We start from the raw sequence: 15,764 nt of genomic DNA, 5'->3' as shown, positions 1-15,764 counted from the left end.
CAATTGAGCGAAGAGGCATTTTTTATCCGGGTTCGGTTGAAACACGCCCCATACTCACAACCCAACGGAGCGGTATCAGACTCATATTCTGACTAGAATTATGAGTATGACAACGTCAGGCTAGTGTAATTAGGGCCGGCCCTAGCACATTTGGCACTCCAGGCGAGCTTCACTCGTGGCGCCCCCCTCCCCCCCCAAAAAAACCAAAGAAATTCAATTAAAAACGATTTTGCACGAAAACGGAATTGCAACTTTCAAGCGATGAGGGAATGTGTCCAATATCTCCAATATTGTTTGGAGCTATAGAAGGGGGTGCAAAAAAAAACTGCCCAGCAAAAAAAAAATGTTTTGTTTTGTTTTTTGCTGGGCGCAATGTTTTTGCGCCCCCCTCTGAGTGGCGCCCTAGGCGACCGCCTACACCGCCTGTAGGAAACACCGTCCCTGAGTGTAATGATATACTGTTGTTGAAAATTGTGCTTGGAGACAAGTTGTTAGCATGTTTAAAGTTGGATTTCATGATGCAATCGAGAAAGGGTAGCAAATGTGAAAAATGCCAGAATAGTCTATTAAATTGCAGCTTTCACTTTTCCCAGGTTTCAACAAACTCTTTAACATCAATTGGAAGATACAGCTTTTATGCCTCATGAAGGAATGATTCCCATGGTGTAGTATGCTGGACAACTTCAACGTGAGATGGAAGCAACCTAATGAGTGGGTTGTTTTGGTTGCTGCCACTGCCAAGCACAAGAGCAGACTGCAGCGTATCATCCGCACTGCTGAGAAGGTGATCGGCTGCAATCTGCCAACCCTCGAGGACCTGCACCCCTCGAGGACCCTGAGGCGAGCGGGGAAGATTGTGGCTGACTCCTCCCACCCTGGACACTCTCTGTTCCAGCTCCCCTCTGGCAGAAGGCTGCAGTCCATCAGGACCAAAACCTCACACCATAAGAACAGTTTCGTTCCATCTGCTACTGGCCTCTTCAACCAGACCAAGGACTCCCACTGACATTTAACACTTTATCATCTATTATAAGTCCATCCGACACCTATTTGCACTCCGCACAAGCCACCTTGACCTCATTTGCATGATGCCCATTCATATTCTTATTTTTATATATATTTTAAATTGTTTCATTTTTAAATTGTTTCGTTTTTCGAATCAGTTAGACTATTGTACTTTTCTACTTTTTATCTAAGATGCGTATATGTTTATTGTTTGCACCTTCCTGCCACAGTAAATTCTGTGTGTGTAAACTTACATGCCTAATAAACCAAATTCTGATTCTGATCCTGAAACTTTCTCGGCCCCTGTCTCCAGCGTGACCAAGCTGTCGCTGTCGCCCTCTAGAGCGGCCCATCCTACATCATCGACCCCCTGAGTGACAAAGTCCTTCCGCCTTGCCTCCCGGTTGTCCTCCAGACCCTCTTCGCCCTTCAGCCCTGCCTCCCGGTCACCCAGAATGTAGCTTCTTCAAGCGCCCCAAGTCCTCACATACAGCTTCACCCTATTGAGGTCACTCTGCTAGCTGTTGGTCACCGTGAGGATCAGGTACAAAAAAACACTGACAATTTGCTCACGCTGCTCCCAACAGGACGGGCCCCGCATAAGTCAAGGACATCGTACAGCTGCACACACCGACTCAGGCACTTCACTCACAAAAGGGTCCTGGCACTCCCACAATGCAGTGCTTCTTCAGTCCTCCACGGTAGGGGAATGAACTCCCCGTTAAACTCTTCATCCCTACCGTTCTTCTGACGTGGTCTCAAGACCAACCTCTTCAAACTTTACCTCAACTAACCATTCTTTTAGTTAGCATAAGGGCACCGAAAGCAGAACTTAGCAATACGTTACTTATTGTGATACTAGCAAATTTGGCTCTTCTCTGCACGTTGTATTTGAGATGCTGTTTTCCCGCTGTCTGACAAGAGACTGCACCCACAAAAGTGTTTGATGTTGCACATATATATTGTTGTTTTTGCTTCACTGTACTATGCACTATTGTGTTATTGTTGCACTGTAGTTATTATTATTGGTATTGTTCAGTGTGTCTGAACAATACGTGTCAGAGGCTGAGCTGTGGTTACTTTACACTGTGGCTAGTACAAACAGACCGTTCCTTGACCCCGACCACCAAAATACTTTTTGAACCAGGCACTTATGATTCTTGATATTCTGCTGTACTTTATGCACTGCTTTGTACATTGCTTTGGATAAAACCTCTGCAATATTCATAAAATGTAAAAAAAGAAAAAAGAAATATACATCTATATAGTATTTACACAAATATTACATAAATACGTAAATTAAATGTACATTACATAAATGTAAATTTAAATGTAAAGTTTGTGTGAATGTACACAAGAGCAAAAATACGCATACACACATCCACACATACAGCAATCCCATTACACAACGTGATAAATATGGACAATTGGACGATGAACAGTAATGACAAAACATAATTTTATTGGGCATGACCACTCTGTCTACGATCATAGCTCATTCACAAAAGAATAGATGGAAGTATTGGTGTAGTAAGAAAACTATACAGGCTGTCCAACTACATGGATTGACAGACACAGATTAAGCATTGTGTGCTGTAGCAAACCTACATGCATTTTGGACATTCTTTTGCCATATTACGATTATGTGAAAGATACTTTGCTTGATAATTGTGAATATCTTGCATAAATTCAAGTTTGTGTGGCCTGTGGCCTATCACTTTAAAGTGTTATCACTTTAAAGTGATAGTTCCCAATAAAGGTGTTCATGTGGTCGTTAAAGTAATACATTAAAAAAGTAGCCAATGGGAGTCAGCTAGTTAGTGCATTGTTAAAAATGTGCTCCATAAAATACGGTACACTTTTTCGGGGAAAATGGTTGATAACAACAACAACATGGTGGTAACAGAAGTAAGAGATCACACCAAATTGCTGTATGGAAGATAACTAAGTTATCTATGAGTTATAGTTATTAACTTGAGTTATTAACTATGAATTCATTCTCTCTATTATTCTATATTATACGATGGTCTGGGTGAATACTCGATTCTGATTGGCTGTAGGGGTGTCCATGATGTAAGGGATAATGCCCATAATGGACGATGCGGAGGCGTGAACCGGTTGCTTCCGCGGAGTCCATTATCAGGTGATATTGGACACCTGAACATTGCCTTTTAATCTTGCTAGCATAACGTTAGCTTTCGGGCTAATAGCTCATCCAAAGGAAAGCCGGTGTTGGTTCTATGAGCTGAGCGGACTATAAAATATCAGAGTTGGCTAAGGTAAAAAAACTTTAGATTTCTATTGCAAAACGCATGAAAACATAAATTAAAGTTTGGAAAAAAAATCGTTGGCAAGTGACCATGGTATAAGCGGGATAATGCCCTTCGAGGTGTACAATATCACCTGATAATGGACTCCGCGGAAGCAACCGGTTCACGCTTCCGCATCGTCCATTATCAGGTGATATTGTACACCTCGTCGGGCATTATCCCTTACTTTGTGTATATTTTCTTTTAGTAAAAAAGTTTTTTGTGTTTAAAATCTATGACATTTATTGCATGTAAACTAAAATCCATTTGTTAAAGCAATTGTATTATGTTTTATTGTACAAATAAAGTATGATTGTTAGTGTGGCACACCAATTCAGTTCTGATTATCAATCTTAACATTCTTAGCTTTCACAGACACATTGGTCACACACATTGGCCTATTTACTATATGATTTGAGTATCTGCAGATTCAGTTTGCATATTTGTGACCAGGAAATGTCAAGCTTACACAATGGCGTAGTTGGTTCCGAGATATTCTATTGGCTGCATGTTTCTTTCTCTTTATGACATTTGGTGTTTTGTTTATGATGTCTGACTCAGATGTCAAAGCACTGCAACACTTATCCAGAACAATCAACCATTAAACCACTGAATCAGGAGTTCCTTTCATTGCAAATTGACATTATAAAATGTATATACTGCTGATTAGATAATAATCTGTACTCTGTACTCTATTACCGCTCATAAAAGATGTTCTTGTCAGGAAATGTTTCTGAATTAGTAATGTAGCCTGAGGAATACGTTGAGTAAACTGCAAGGGTGCTAAATTCTCAACAGAGCACTTGAGCTTTCTTCAGTAACTGTGTGCATCAGAATACATGTATGACATTTGGTATTTTTTTATGATGCCTGACTCAGATGTCAAAGCACTGCAAAGCAAAACAATGTTTTTGTTTTTACATTTTATACATATTCAAACATTTGGCAACAAATGGTATAAAAATACACAATAAAAATGTTCATACAAAATACATTCATAAAAAAAAACACACATAGAAAAGGAGTATAAAGGTAATTGGCATATATATGTATGTATAATCTGAAAAAGACAGCTTCATCAAGTTGGTGACACGGAGGTCAGCACACAAGCTTCAAAGACCATAAAAAAAAGTTCATCAACCTTCTGCAATGCTGAGGTAAACGTGATTTTCTCTTGTTAACTGTGCTTTGTGAAACAGTTATGAGCAAGTGTTTGAATACATTTCCGAACAAAAACAATGTGATATGTGCTCTGATGCAGGTCCACTTGATCAGCTACTAAAAGCATTTTCTTGGAAAACAAGTTTCAATGATAAAGATGGGAGAAGTGTACTGCAGTAATGAGTCATGATGATTACAATGGTTCTGTTAACCAGATACACTTCAGTCATCTGCTATTCATTCATCAATTAGAGATTAATGATACACTGGAACTTCGATTTCACAATTGAGTGTATAAGAGTACCTTTTTGTAAAGAAACACTCCCACATTGAGCCGTGCGTGCGAGACAGAGAGCGCGTGTGTATGTGTGTGTGTGCGCAGTCATCTAAACAGGAGCAACAGGAGGATGCTGAGACTGAGAAGCAGCCCAGGGAAGGGGTGCGCGTGGCCCTCGGACGAGGGTGGCTTGGGGGGGCAGTCGGTGTAGGGTCTCAGACACGCGGCGTAGGCCGTGACGTGGGCCACGTAGTTCTGCTCTTTCACCCCGTGGAAAAGGTGGGCCATGGGGCCCTTGGCGTAAATGGCCACGTCCTCCCCTCCGTGGGTCTCAGAGTCCAAGGGTACAGCAGCCTGCTGCATGTACTCCTCATCATCTGAGGAGAAAGAGGGTTGCTGATGACGTAAACAGTTTAAGAGCACATGCTGGTCAACAAAAACAGATACACAAACCATTCACAGTCGTAAACTCTAGTACCATAACCCACGACAGTAGCGGACTGGCCATCGGGTGGGCCTAAGCACTTTTGGGCCGGAGGGCCGGTCTGGATCAAAGTCCGGGGGCTATCTTTACTCCAAGTCCGTCCCTGACCCACGACGTTGGAGGTTATAACTGGTGATAAGACAGCGCTGACTCATATGATATCCCCACCCATTACTCACAGTAATCTACCAGAGTGATGTTTCCTCGGGTACCGTTCACATGCACATAACCAGGACCGTTGGCATACAGGATGCTTGTAAATGGCATCTTGTCGTCCGCTTGCTTTGGTGCCAGACCTGAAAAGAAACGCTCAATGTTTGTGGGTGTCGGTTGAATAGTAGACATTTTAGTAGACATGCTTACCTCAGCACAAAGAGACTTTACCTGCCTTTACCTGCCCCTTAAATACTCTGTATAGTTGGCTCACCAGTGAAGTGTGCGGGGACCTGGGTTCGAATCCAGCCCTGGCCCAATCCTTCATGTCCTCCCCTTTCTCTCTCCCTAACATTTCCTGTTGATCTTCACCATCTTTGTCCCACTAAAGCAAATATTCTCTACAATATGTACACAATTTATGCAACAGTTAGTTTTGACCAAGTTATTTGATTTGACAAGAGGCATTCCACGAGTGCTGACATTTCGCCATAACAGCACTGCTTTTAACTAAACATGCATCACTCCGCTTACATTAACAACCCTTTGTCGCTAGAGTGCAGGAAAACGTTTGTGCTGCTTGGCAAGTCCAGTCCCAGTCTAGTGGCGGAACATCTGTTGTTGGCTTGTTAACCAATGGCATCTTATTTAAGCAATATCACACTCAAGGATGTACGTTACTGCTTAATATCAGCACAACTTGTGATTATCTTCAGCATTTGGCTTGTCATGGCATATTGCTTGAAGGTGATTTGTACATTTCTTCTCTAAAAGGGTCAGGTTTTAAACATTTCCTTAAACATCTCTTTTCAAGGCAAGGTCTGCATGAGATGAGGTGACGTCATTTCAGCAACCATACTTTCCACCAATAAAACAAATACACTTTTTTGTATATTCATCCCAGATTACCACAACTAAGAAGTCTGCATGCACCCCTCCCCCTTTTCATGAGGATTTTTGAAACTGTAAATCAAATATGATCATTTCCATATTCAATCCGTGCCCATAAAGTCCCAAAGATTGGATGGAAGGTTGGTTAAGAAAAAAAAACGGACTTGATTTCAGCATCGTGAAATATTCCTTTGCTTGTGAAGATAATGTTCACCACCTTTGTGTAAGAGGATGACCCTCAACTGGGATTTCACATGACCATGTCACTTATTTAGTAATCACTTCACAGGGCCTTTATGCCGCTGTGTCCTGGGCCATACCAAAGATGGGGTTCCCTCGTTGGGTGTTTCCTCCGAAGGTGAAAACATGCGAGTGATCCGCCGTAACGACGGTGAGCGTGTCAGACTCCCTGGTGAGTCGCGAGGCGCGCCTGATTGCTTGGTCAAACATCACCGTCTCGGTTAGCGCAAGCTTGGCAATGCCATCGTGATGCCCGTGGTCGATTCTCCCTCTTGGAAAAAAAACACCCACATCAACGTAAAGTCAGTATTAATGAATCTACTCTATATTATGATAACTAAAACGTGGAGTACAATTGTCTTCCATTTCGCTTAGAGCATTCTAAGTAGTACACTAGTATAGTATTGTGCAGTATACTAGTACAGACTATACAGTAGTGTAAATAGTACTCATCTTCCACAAACAGGAAGTAGCCTCTAGGGTTCTTGCTGAGAATCTGGATGGCCTTCTCTGTCATCTCCACGATGGAGGGGTCTCGAGAGATGTTCCGGAACACCTCAAAGCGCATGTCCTTGGGCTCGAAGAGACCTAGAGAGGCAAGATGAGATCTTTCATTGAATTTTACATTTTGAATATTTGTTTGTGCAGATATTTCTTCTGACTGCAGATTGTACACGCATGCAAGTATGAGTTTCCAGTACATAAGATAAGTACTATACCCATGAGCCGGTCTGTTGTTTTCACATTGACCTCGTCAAACTGTTTTCTATGCCAAACATACTGTGATTTCTTGTTCTGAAAAGGACAAATATCTGAGAAAAGGCTGCAGTATCAAGTTTTTACAATATGGAGAATCAAATAGAAGCTTACCTTTTGGGCATTCAGCCAGACATCGATGAGATTCCTCTTGTCCTTGCGATCTCCTTTCCTTGAAGAGGAGGTAGGGTACTCCGGATCTGGAGTTCCTTTAGGAGTCATGTACATCCTCCCCCCACCCAGCACCACCTATCAGGGCAAGGATATCGTAAGAAGCTGACAATAGTCAACAGTAGAGGGAAAGAACAGGAAGTAGCCAAAATGATAACTATTAACCAACCAGTCTGCTTTATTTAAATGTGTTCCTCTGTGTGTGTGTGTGTGTGTGTGTGTGTGTGTGTGTGTGATGTAGAGAAAGCGAGACAAAAAAGAAAAAAACTAAAGAGGAATCGCAGAGTCTTACATCAATATCAACGTTGGTGACCAACTGGGTGGCGATGTCAACGCAGCCCTGTCGGCGGGCACTGGAGGGCATGTCTGCATCACTGTACCAGCTGCGGCTCACGGAGTGTGCATAGGCGGCTGCAGGGGATGCGTGCTGGACTCGCGTAGTGGTCACGATGCCAACGGACTTGCCTGTGAGGAAACACCAAACACTTGACAGGCAAAACACACACACAAACACAACAAACAAACACACATACATGCACCAAGCCCATACAATCCCTGATAGCTGGCAGAGATATGTCTGTGACCCTAAAGTCCATCCTTTGTAATCTTGTGATTGATTTCCATCTATATCAGGGATGAGATGAGCTTACAGCGGTGCTCTAGAGGAGATAATAATGTAATCACACTTTATGCACTTCCTTATAATGACTGTCATTCAAGGACAGGCTGACAAAGAGTGCGTGTCAGCCAGAAGAAAATCAAACATTCATTATCGTATCTCTAATTATGGTTGTGTGAATGTGCATCACTGCCAAAGGGCCAAGTTGCCAGGTGCCAAACTGTATCTGTAGTTGTGTTCTAGCAAATTTCTGTTTTCTTTTGCATACTTTGACAGTATATCCGTTATTATCAAATTAGTGTCTGTTATTGAAAGTGTGCTAAAGTACACCATACCTTGTTCTTTGGCACGCCGTAATACAGAGTATACTTCATTGCCGAAGGTAGTGTTGCACTCATAGGCTACCGCATTAGCACTGAGGCCCAGCGTTTTAGCGTTCGCCTTCACCCCACAGTGGTACGCTGTAGCCGTGCTTGCACTGTCCGCTACCTGCTTATCTACGCTGTACGTCTGGGAAGCAAAACACAATCACAAAAAGCATCAAAACATTACTGCAAACCTATGAGGTCTGCTGTCCATTTCAGTTGGAATCCTCAAGAACAGCTTCTTCATCAAATGTACAATTGTAAAAAAGATAAAGTAATGTAAATAATTGTTAGAATATGATTGAAAATGCTGCTGGAAAGGAACTTAGACTAGTCTAGACCAAGTTTGCATGCCCATATATTGTGACTGAAATGTGAAAACAGAAGATTATGCTGTGTCATAAACCTTTTTTTGACCAAACACCTAATCTCACTCTCAACCATAATATCCAAATTGTTTGTATTGCAAAAACATAAGCGAAAAAAAAAGAATTTCCCATGCCGCACAAAGAGGACTTTACAGAGCTGAAACAAGGAGGAATGAGACAAGAGGCAACATGTTTGGAAAACGAAAAGTTTGAAAACCATGTCAAGCATACACACACAAAAAAAACACACCCCCACCTCGAGGTGGCTCGACACCATTTGATTTCTACACTAATCTTTCCTCTCAGTCCCTCTTGTGACATTAGCAAACAACCTTAGTGTGGGTATCTTTACTGTTATTCATGTTTTTGCTATCATGTGTTTATTGCCATTAAGAGTTGCTAAACTGTTTTTCATTGTCTTGTTTTTTTGTTTAGTTTTTTTATAATGACAATAAAAATCTAATCTAAATCTAATCTAACCCAAGGGTTCAGAGGGGATCCCACCTTCGAGAGGGCCAGGTAAGGGAAGCTGTCCATGGCTAGCACCGTCTCCTCTCCCAGGTGGCCCTCCATCTGGCCTCTCAGGATTCGCGCGGCTGACACCGTCGACACCCCCATTCCTGATTGACAAATGAGTTGACAAATATACTTTGTTGCAGCTGAACTCCTACAAGCCTCGGGTAGTTTATATTTTAAGGAAGTCTGCTTCAACCTTCATTGGTTCTGACGCCGAGGTGAAAAACATTAAACAAGCAATGAAAGAAGTGAATGTCTAACAGCATATTACAACCACACTGGTCATGTATACTGTGCCTTTTCATATGACTAATATAACTATTCAGAAGTATATAAATTGGACCTCAAGACGAAACAGGTTTCTCTTTACCATCAATGGACTGAGATGACCCATCGTTCTGATTCATCCATTCATTGAGCATATGTCTCAGTCAGGGTCCTTGAACCGTTTTAAAATATTTCAAAACATCCATTGGACACGTGCCTGTGCTGGACAGCTTACACATTAAACTCAGCTCTGTTGATTTTGTGAGTCAAGACATCCCTTTTCCAAACTGACAAAGAAATCAGATACTAGCAAGATCGCAGCAGATAGAAGTATCACAGCTCTAAGCTGTAAGCACACATCGTATTGTGAGGCAGGGGGAAAATGCACAGTTCCAGACAATGCCATGCTCGACATGAGCACCATCTGGTTATCGTATGTTGAACGGTTCCGGCTCTTTACCATCCCCCAGGAAGAGGATGATGTTCTTGGCGCGGTGTGCCCGGGGGCGGAGCCTTAGCGCCGCCTGCAGGGTCTCCTTGGCCTGAGAGTTCCAGTAGGCCGGCTCCTTCTCTTGCTCTGCTGCTCGACACCACAGAGAGATTAAGGAAAGAGAGAAGGAGAGAAAGTGAGAGTGAGAGAAAACAAGAAGAAAAAAAAGAAAGGCGGTGTCAAGTTGGACATCCGTGCGTCTTGGTTTGGCACCTACGAAACGGCGTGGCCTCAAGCTATGCGGAACGGATCTGAGGAGCTGTCAGGAAAAAGGTTAGCGAAATAAAGACACCTTGACTAGGATACTGTGGGTGGACTGGAAGACCGGGCCGATGGTTTAGCAGGAAGTAGAAAAGAACATTCCACCACGCTGCACACCAAAACAACGGAAAGACAAACAGTCCATCCATCCCAGTGTGTCATAACACTTTACACAAGCCGGGTCTGAAACACACACTGGTCAGTCACACACACAGACACACACTCACACAGTTAAACACATACATTCCCTCCCCCTACAAACCACACACACACAACCTCTTCACACACACACACACACACACACACACCTGACCACTTACTCACCGCCCCAAAAGGTTCACCTGTGTCAGCCCATCCTTCTGTACGTTCACCCACACTGTTCTAATGTTACAACCAGGGACAATGGCCCTGCTGTTTCCTCACCTTGGTCCTCTGCGAGGCCCCCAGAGGAGAGCAGCAGAAAGCCCAGAAGGAGCATCCACAGCCTGGGGGCCCAGCTCTGTGACACCTGCATCCCTACCCTGGAGCCTGGGCGAAAAGGAGCTTCCACACCCAGTACTTAGGACGAGAGAGAGAGAGAGAGAGAGAGAGAGAGAGAGTGTGCCTCCCAAAACCTTCAGCCCAGCCTTTTAAATCTTAGGGTGTGTTGCCGGCAACGGCCACAGCCAGCTCATAGGCTTAGAGAAGGGGAGAGGGAGCAAAATAGAGAGAGGGAAAGGATGAGAAAATTGGGGGGAAAGCTGGGACCACACAAGCTCACGTATAGTTCCCCACATGTCGAAGTGATCTCTCTTCTCTTTCGTTTTTTAATTGCAATGTACTGTCCCTGTTTGTTTTAAAAGGCTGGATTCATTTTCTCTCCCTCTCTTTTGTCGCTTTCTCAAAAATTGGGTGTCATAGAAATTGAAATACCCTTTGATGTGGGAAATGCTCTAATGGGTATTTTTATGCACCAGTTGATTTGACTGAGAAAAAAAATTGGCTGCCCAATTGGTGTTGGCATTCGACACCATGCAAATCACAATCACTGCTTTTTCATTTCTCTCTTCCCCCCTGGAAAAAATATTTTTGTGTGTAAAAAGGGTCCAACGGTTTTATTCTCAGGAATATTATGATTGAGTCATGATGTGCTCTGGATTTCATGCTAGGGTCATATTTCAATTTTCTTCACTAACTATGTATATGCCTGTAAAAATACCTCTTGGCTCCATTATCAACCAAACTTGCAGTTTTTTTGTCGGGGAAGTATACATTTTTCATTTGTGAGGTAGTCGAGATCGCCTGGGGTTGACACATCCTGTTAATTTTACTTCACACAAACACAACAACTGTTGTTTAAAACAAAGTGAAGCCAGGATTGTTCAGTTAGAGGCCAAAATCTAATACCTTTACAGTACACCCAAATCTAATACCTTTACAGTACACCCAAACTGATTTAAATCCCAATGCATCACTGCAGTCTTCTCTCCATGTATACTCCAGATCTTCATTCTCTATAAAACCTATGGAAAATATGATTTTCCTGAAACAGTAGGGAGCAGGACTGCCGTTAGTCACAGTAGACAGCTTCTGTGGTAGATCTACTTGTCTGCCTGTGCCAGTGAGTCATCAGTGGAGAGTGGTGGGTTGTGGTCATTGTAGTCACGTGATCAAGCTAATAAAAACAGGGGAATCGGAGGGGCTTCTTGGACAGGGGCCTCCCATAACGTGGCCGCACCATGCAGACCCAAATACCAGAGCAGACACGCGAGCCTCCGATCTTGTGGAGACACGTCTGTCCATTGTCAGGATTGCTCAGTCGTAGGAGAAAGGCTGGCTTATGTCGGCAAAGGTGACTGTTCTTAACTCAAAATAGCTGCAGGTTATTATGGTCCTCTTTTTACTCTCTCTTGCGTGATAACTCTTTTACAAAAGTCGGGAGGGATTTTTTTGTGTGACTTCGATGGTTCATAAATTGAATTGAACCCACCACGACGAAGGAAAAACGTTCACCACTCAAGTCTGTATCTGTGACAGGAGTGTACTCCTACGAAAACACATGTGCATGTCGGGTTTCACACACAACTGCAAACGCGCACATCAAACATCTTACAGTAGTTGCTTCAAGAGATACTCCATACACTCTGCAGAAAGTGGGCCCAAATGTACATCCTGTATTTCACAGCTTCCAACAAACTGGCGTCTGCTGGATAGCTTGTGTGAATTATAGTGGTTGGACCAGATCGTGTTTCTAGATTATAGCTCAGAGGAAATGTTTAGGTGCAGGTTTGTCAGACCAGAGATGTGGGTGGTGTAGACCACACATCCCCCTTCTCAAAGAGAGGGCATATCCCTCTTCCTGTCTTTTGATCTTGATTGCAAGGGCAGTTTGAACAGATAGAGATGGAAGAGACTGCGGGAGATCAGGAGAGATACGCGCATTACAGAGAGCAAAGAGGAGAGAACGTGCAGAGACCGAAAGGGTGAAATTGTGTGTTTATCGCGAGGAAGACTTGAGGACCGATTGAGAGGGAAGGAAAGAGAGAGACAAAGAGAGCAAAACGTGGTGAGTAAAAGGAAAAGAAAAAAGAAAGAAGTGAGAGACGGACATTGACAGTAACTGAAAGACAGAGAACTGCTAGAATAATCAGCCAAGCTAACTCAGACCATGATGTCGTTGATCTGTTTTGGCTCGGTCACATCTATGGCGCAGGGAGATGCTCACATCCACCCATATAGACGGTGAATTATCCCATAAATCTGGATCAATAAGTAGAATGAGTGGGGAGCGTTGATGACGTAACAAGTAACTTTACACGCAGCTGTGCTGAACTTTCTTCTCAAGACCAGTGCTACCCTTGGCTGGCTGCTCGTAAAAGGGGATTCTTTTATAGCTGCAGGAGCGCTTGATTGGGGGACAATTATAAAAGCGACACAGAGAGGCAAGGTCCCTCACAGACACCAGCAGCACTGGTGAGAGATTATTACTCAGAGATCAAACAATGTGCAGCTTGAGAAGCAGCAGGCAATAAACTGAAGTTACTGGTTCCCATAAAGAAAATATATAGGGGTTACTTGATCCTAATAATGGTACAGTGGCAAAAGTAGCCATGGTTAGCGTTTTGTTTTCAGTGACTCAATGATAATACGTGAAGCAAAAGTACAAAGACTGAACACAATTTTACACAAGTGGTTAAGCTTGCGTATTGTACATGTGAGGTTTAATGAACTATATTGTATTCCTGAGCGTGATGTCACATTTTGTAATGTATTACTATGAATAGTCCACCATCACTCCATGTAATCCTGGGTGTGAGCAGGCTTGTATGTCGTTGTTAACTAAACTAAAAGCTATAATCTTTTTCAGATAGAAAAGCAGTAATTCATTAAAAAAACAACTTACCTGAGCCTTCCACTGTGGAGCAGCGGCATCCAATTAGAAGAAGGGAGTACATCAGACGATTCATCTTCTTTGTCCTGGGGCCTTGGTGTTCGGGTTGTGGGTCTCCTTCTCTCTCTCTCTCTCTCTCCCTCTCTCTGTCTGCCCTGTACTTGAATCCTTCCTGTAAATTCTGAAACACAAAATCCTACAAGCTGGCTGCCTAAAGCTTTCTCCAAAACAATGGCTGGCAAAGTTCTCACCTCTAGGGAACAGAGGAGTAATAAATGACTGACGTAAAACACCCCCCCCCCCCCCCCACAACCCAACTTCCTCATTATAGCCTATGCATCCTTTGTTTTACAGGGAAAGAGAAGAAGTAAAAAAAAGGGAGGGGGGGGGGAAACAAGCACCACTCACCTCTCTTGCACTTCCATACATTCTACACAGCCCTCTCCCACTGCCTTGAGAGTCTCCAGTCCATTGCTCTCAGGCAGCACGGCTGCAAATCAAAGTGTTGTCTTCCTTCTTCACGGGCACAAGCCTTTTCAAAGGTCTCCTCGGATCAGGGCTTTAACTTGGATCTTTTAGGGTTGTGTTGACTTGAGTTTTTTGAGAGAAAGACACACAGATGCACATGAGAGACAACGCACGCACTCTCAGCAGTACCACTTCGGAATACAATGGGATTGTGTACAGATATGTGAAAACCAACAATTATGCCGAAAAACAACCTTATCTGGAACTACGGAGTCAGAAACAAATTAGCATTCGAGGTGCTGGTTTAATGGGCATCCTAGTGGGGAAAGAAAAAGTTGGAACTGGCACACATGCAAACTTGACTCCTTTCCTCCTCCCAAACAAGTAAATCTTTTCACTCACCTCATGTCTCCCACACATCAAACAGCCCTTGTTATCCACACAGGCATAAATAAATGGTGAGAAACATTGAATGAGAAATAGAAGGCGGATGTTTGGCTCGCTAGATAGGCAAGACGTTCATATCACAGTCTCATTGGAAACACATGCTGTAGTTCTTTCACCTGGTACGACCTGCCGCAGGAGTAAGTAGGCGCAGAAACATGGAGATGGATGCTAGATAATGAAACGCGGAGTACTTCAAACAGTTTTTCATCCAGAGGCCTGACAGGATCCTCTGTTAAGGCACATTCAGTCATTTTTCTGAATGTGCCTATTTAAATTGGTTTGCCTACATTTGTATGCAGATATAATGTCCTTAGATGTTGAGGTAATATTAAAGAGAATTGAATTTGTCTTCCATTCACATTCTGCAAAACAAAGGCCTCAACAAAGGCTGACTTTAAAGAGTAGCTTTTATTTAGGCCTACATAAGTTACAGGTTGATATGAAGGGCATATCAAGGCATGGATACGAAGTTGGATATTGCCGATACTTGAGTTTTATTTTGTCAGTCAGAATCCCTTTTGCTTTTATATAGAACAAGTTCCCGATGTCCTCCTTAGATCCCAAAATGGTTCTGAACAACTACACAACCACTCTTTGTGTTTTTGAAGGGGCCAGAATGTTCTTATAACAACAGTATGGAGAAGGATGAACCCAGCAACAGATGCACTACCATCACAGTTTAGTGACTCACCAACATACAGGGGGGAAAAACGAGGAAGTGATGCTTCAGCAGAATCTAAAAATGTGTATTTATTCCGTTGCTAAGGGTCTGGGAGATGAATAATAAACCAATACCGGCACCAGACATTCAGCAGTGTCCTTAGATATCAAAAAGACCTCTGTATGAACGGCAGTATTGGTTTTCACTGGCAGCTGAGCAGTCTATGTAGCATCACCTTAGGCAGACTGTGACGAGCCTGGCCGTCTGGATACACAAATACAAGTGCCCATTGTAGGCTGTGGCCTTTAAAAGTAATATACAGAGATTCACACATGAGATGGATTGGAGATTAAATGACATTACCCTAAATACCATGTGAATAGAACTGCAATATGTTCTGTGTGAGAGATCGAGTATGTGACCTTTACTGCATGTTACACAGACCATTTTAAGGTTTGCTCAAAGTATTGAAGGCATCAACATGT

General features: G+C 43.0%; 1 protein-coding gene across 5 annotated transcripts; it reads right to left on the bottom strand.

Annotated features, from left to right (window-relative positions):
• Positions 1–3,641: 3,641 nt before the first annotated feature.
• alpi.1 (alkaline phosphatase, intestinal, tandem duplicate 1) lies at positions 3,642–14,701 on the bottom strand. 5 transcript variants are annotated; one of them, XM_067229871.1, is made up of 14 exons: positions 14,574–14,685; positions 14,426–14,487; positions 14,112–14,293; positions 13,716–13,884; positions 10,043–10,162; positions 9,304–9,419; positions 8,402–8,576; positions 7,740–7,912; positions 7,391–7,525; positions 7,240–7,315; positions 6,974–7,108; positions 6,601–6,792; positions 5,416–5,532; positions 3,642–5,129 (listed from the first exon to the last, which is right to left on the bottom strand). In XM_067229871.1, the coding sequence occupies exons 3-14, from the start codon at positions 14,130–14,132 to the stop codon at positions 4,858–4,860; spliced, it is 1,701 nt and encodes a 566-aa protein (XP_067085972.1). In that variant the 5' UTR covers positions 14,133–14,293; positions 14,426–14,487; positions 14,574–14,685; the 3' UTR covers positions 3,642–4,857. The 5 variants fall into 5 exon arrangements, with proteins under 5 accessions (XP_067085972.1, XP_067085971.1, XP_067085968.1 ...); XM_067229870.1 differs by having other exon boundaries at positions 10,043–10,159; positions 13,716–13,899; positions 14,574–14,684; XM_067229867.1 differs by having other exon boundaries at positions 13,716–13,899; positions 14,574–14,683.
• Between the last annotated feature and the right edge of the window lie 1,063 nt (positions 14,702–15,764).

The sequence above is a fragment of the Osmerus mordax genome, chromosome 26 (assembly GCF_038355195.1).
Source record: "Osmerus mordax isolate fOsmMor3 chromosome 26, fOsmMor3.pri, whole genome shotgun sequence".
Classification (NCBI taxonomy): domain Eukaryota; kingdom Metazoa; phylum Chordata; class Actinopteri; order Osmeriformes; family Osmeridae; genus Osmerus; species Osmerus mordax.
The sequence above is the reverse complement of the archived record's forward strand: the minus strand, read 5'-3'. Positions and strand labels throughout refer to the sequence as shown.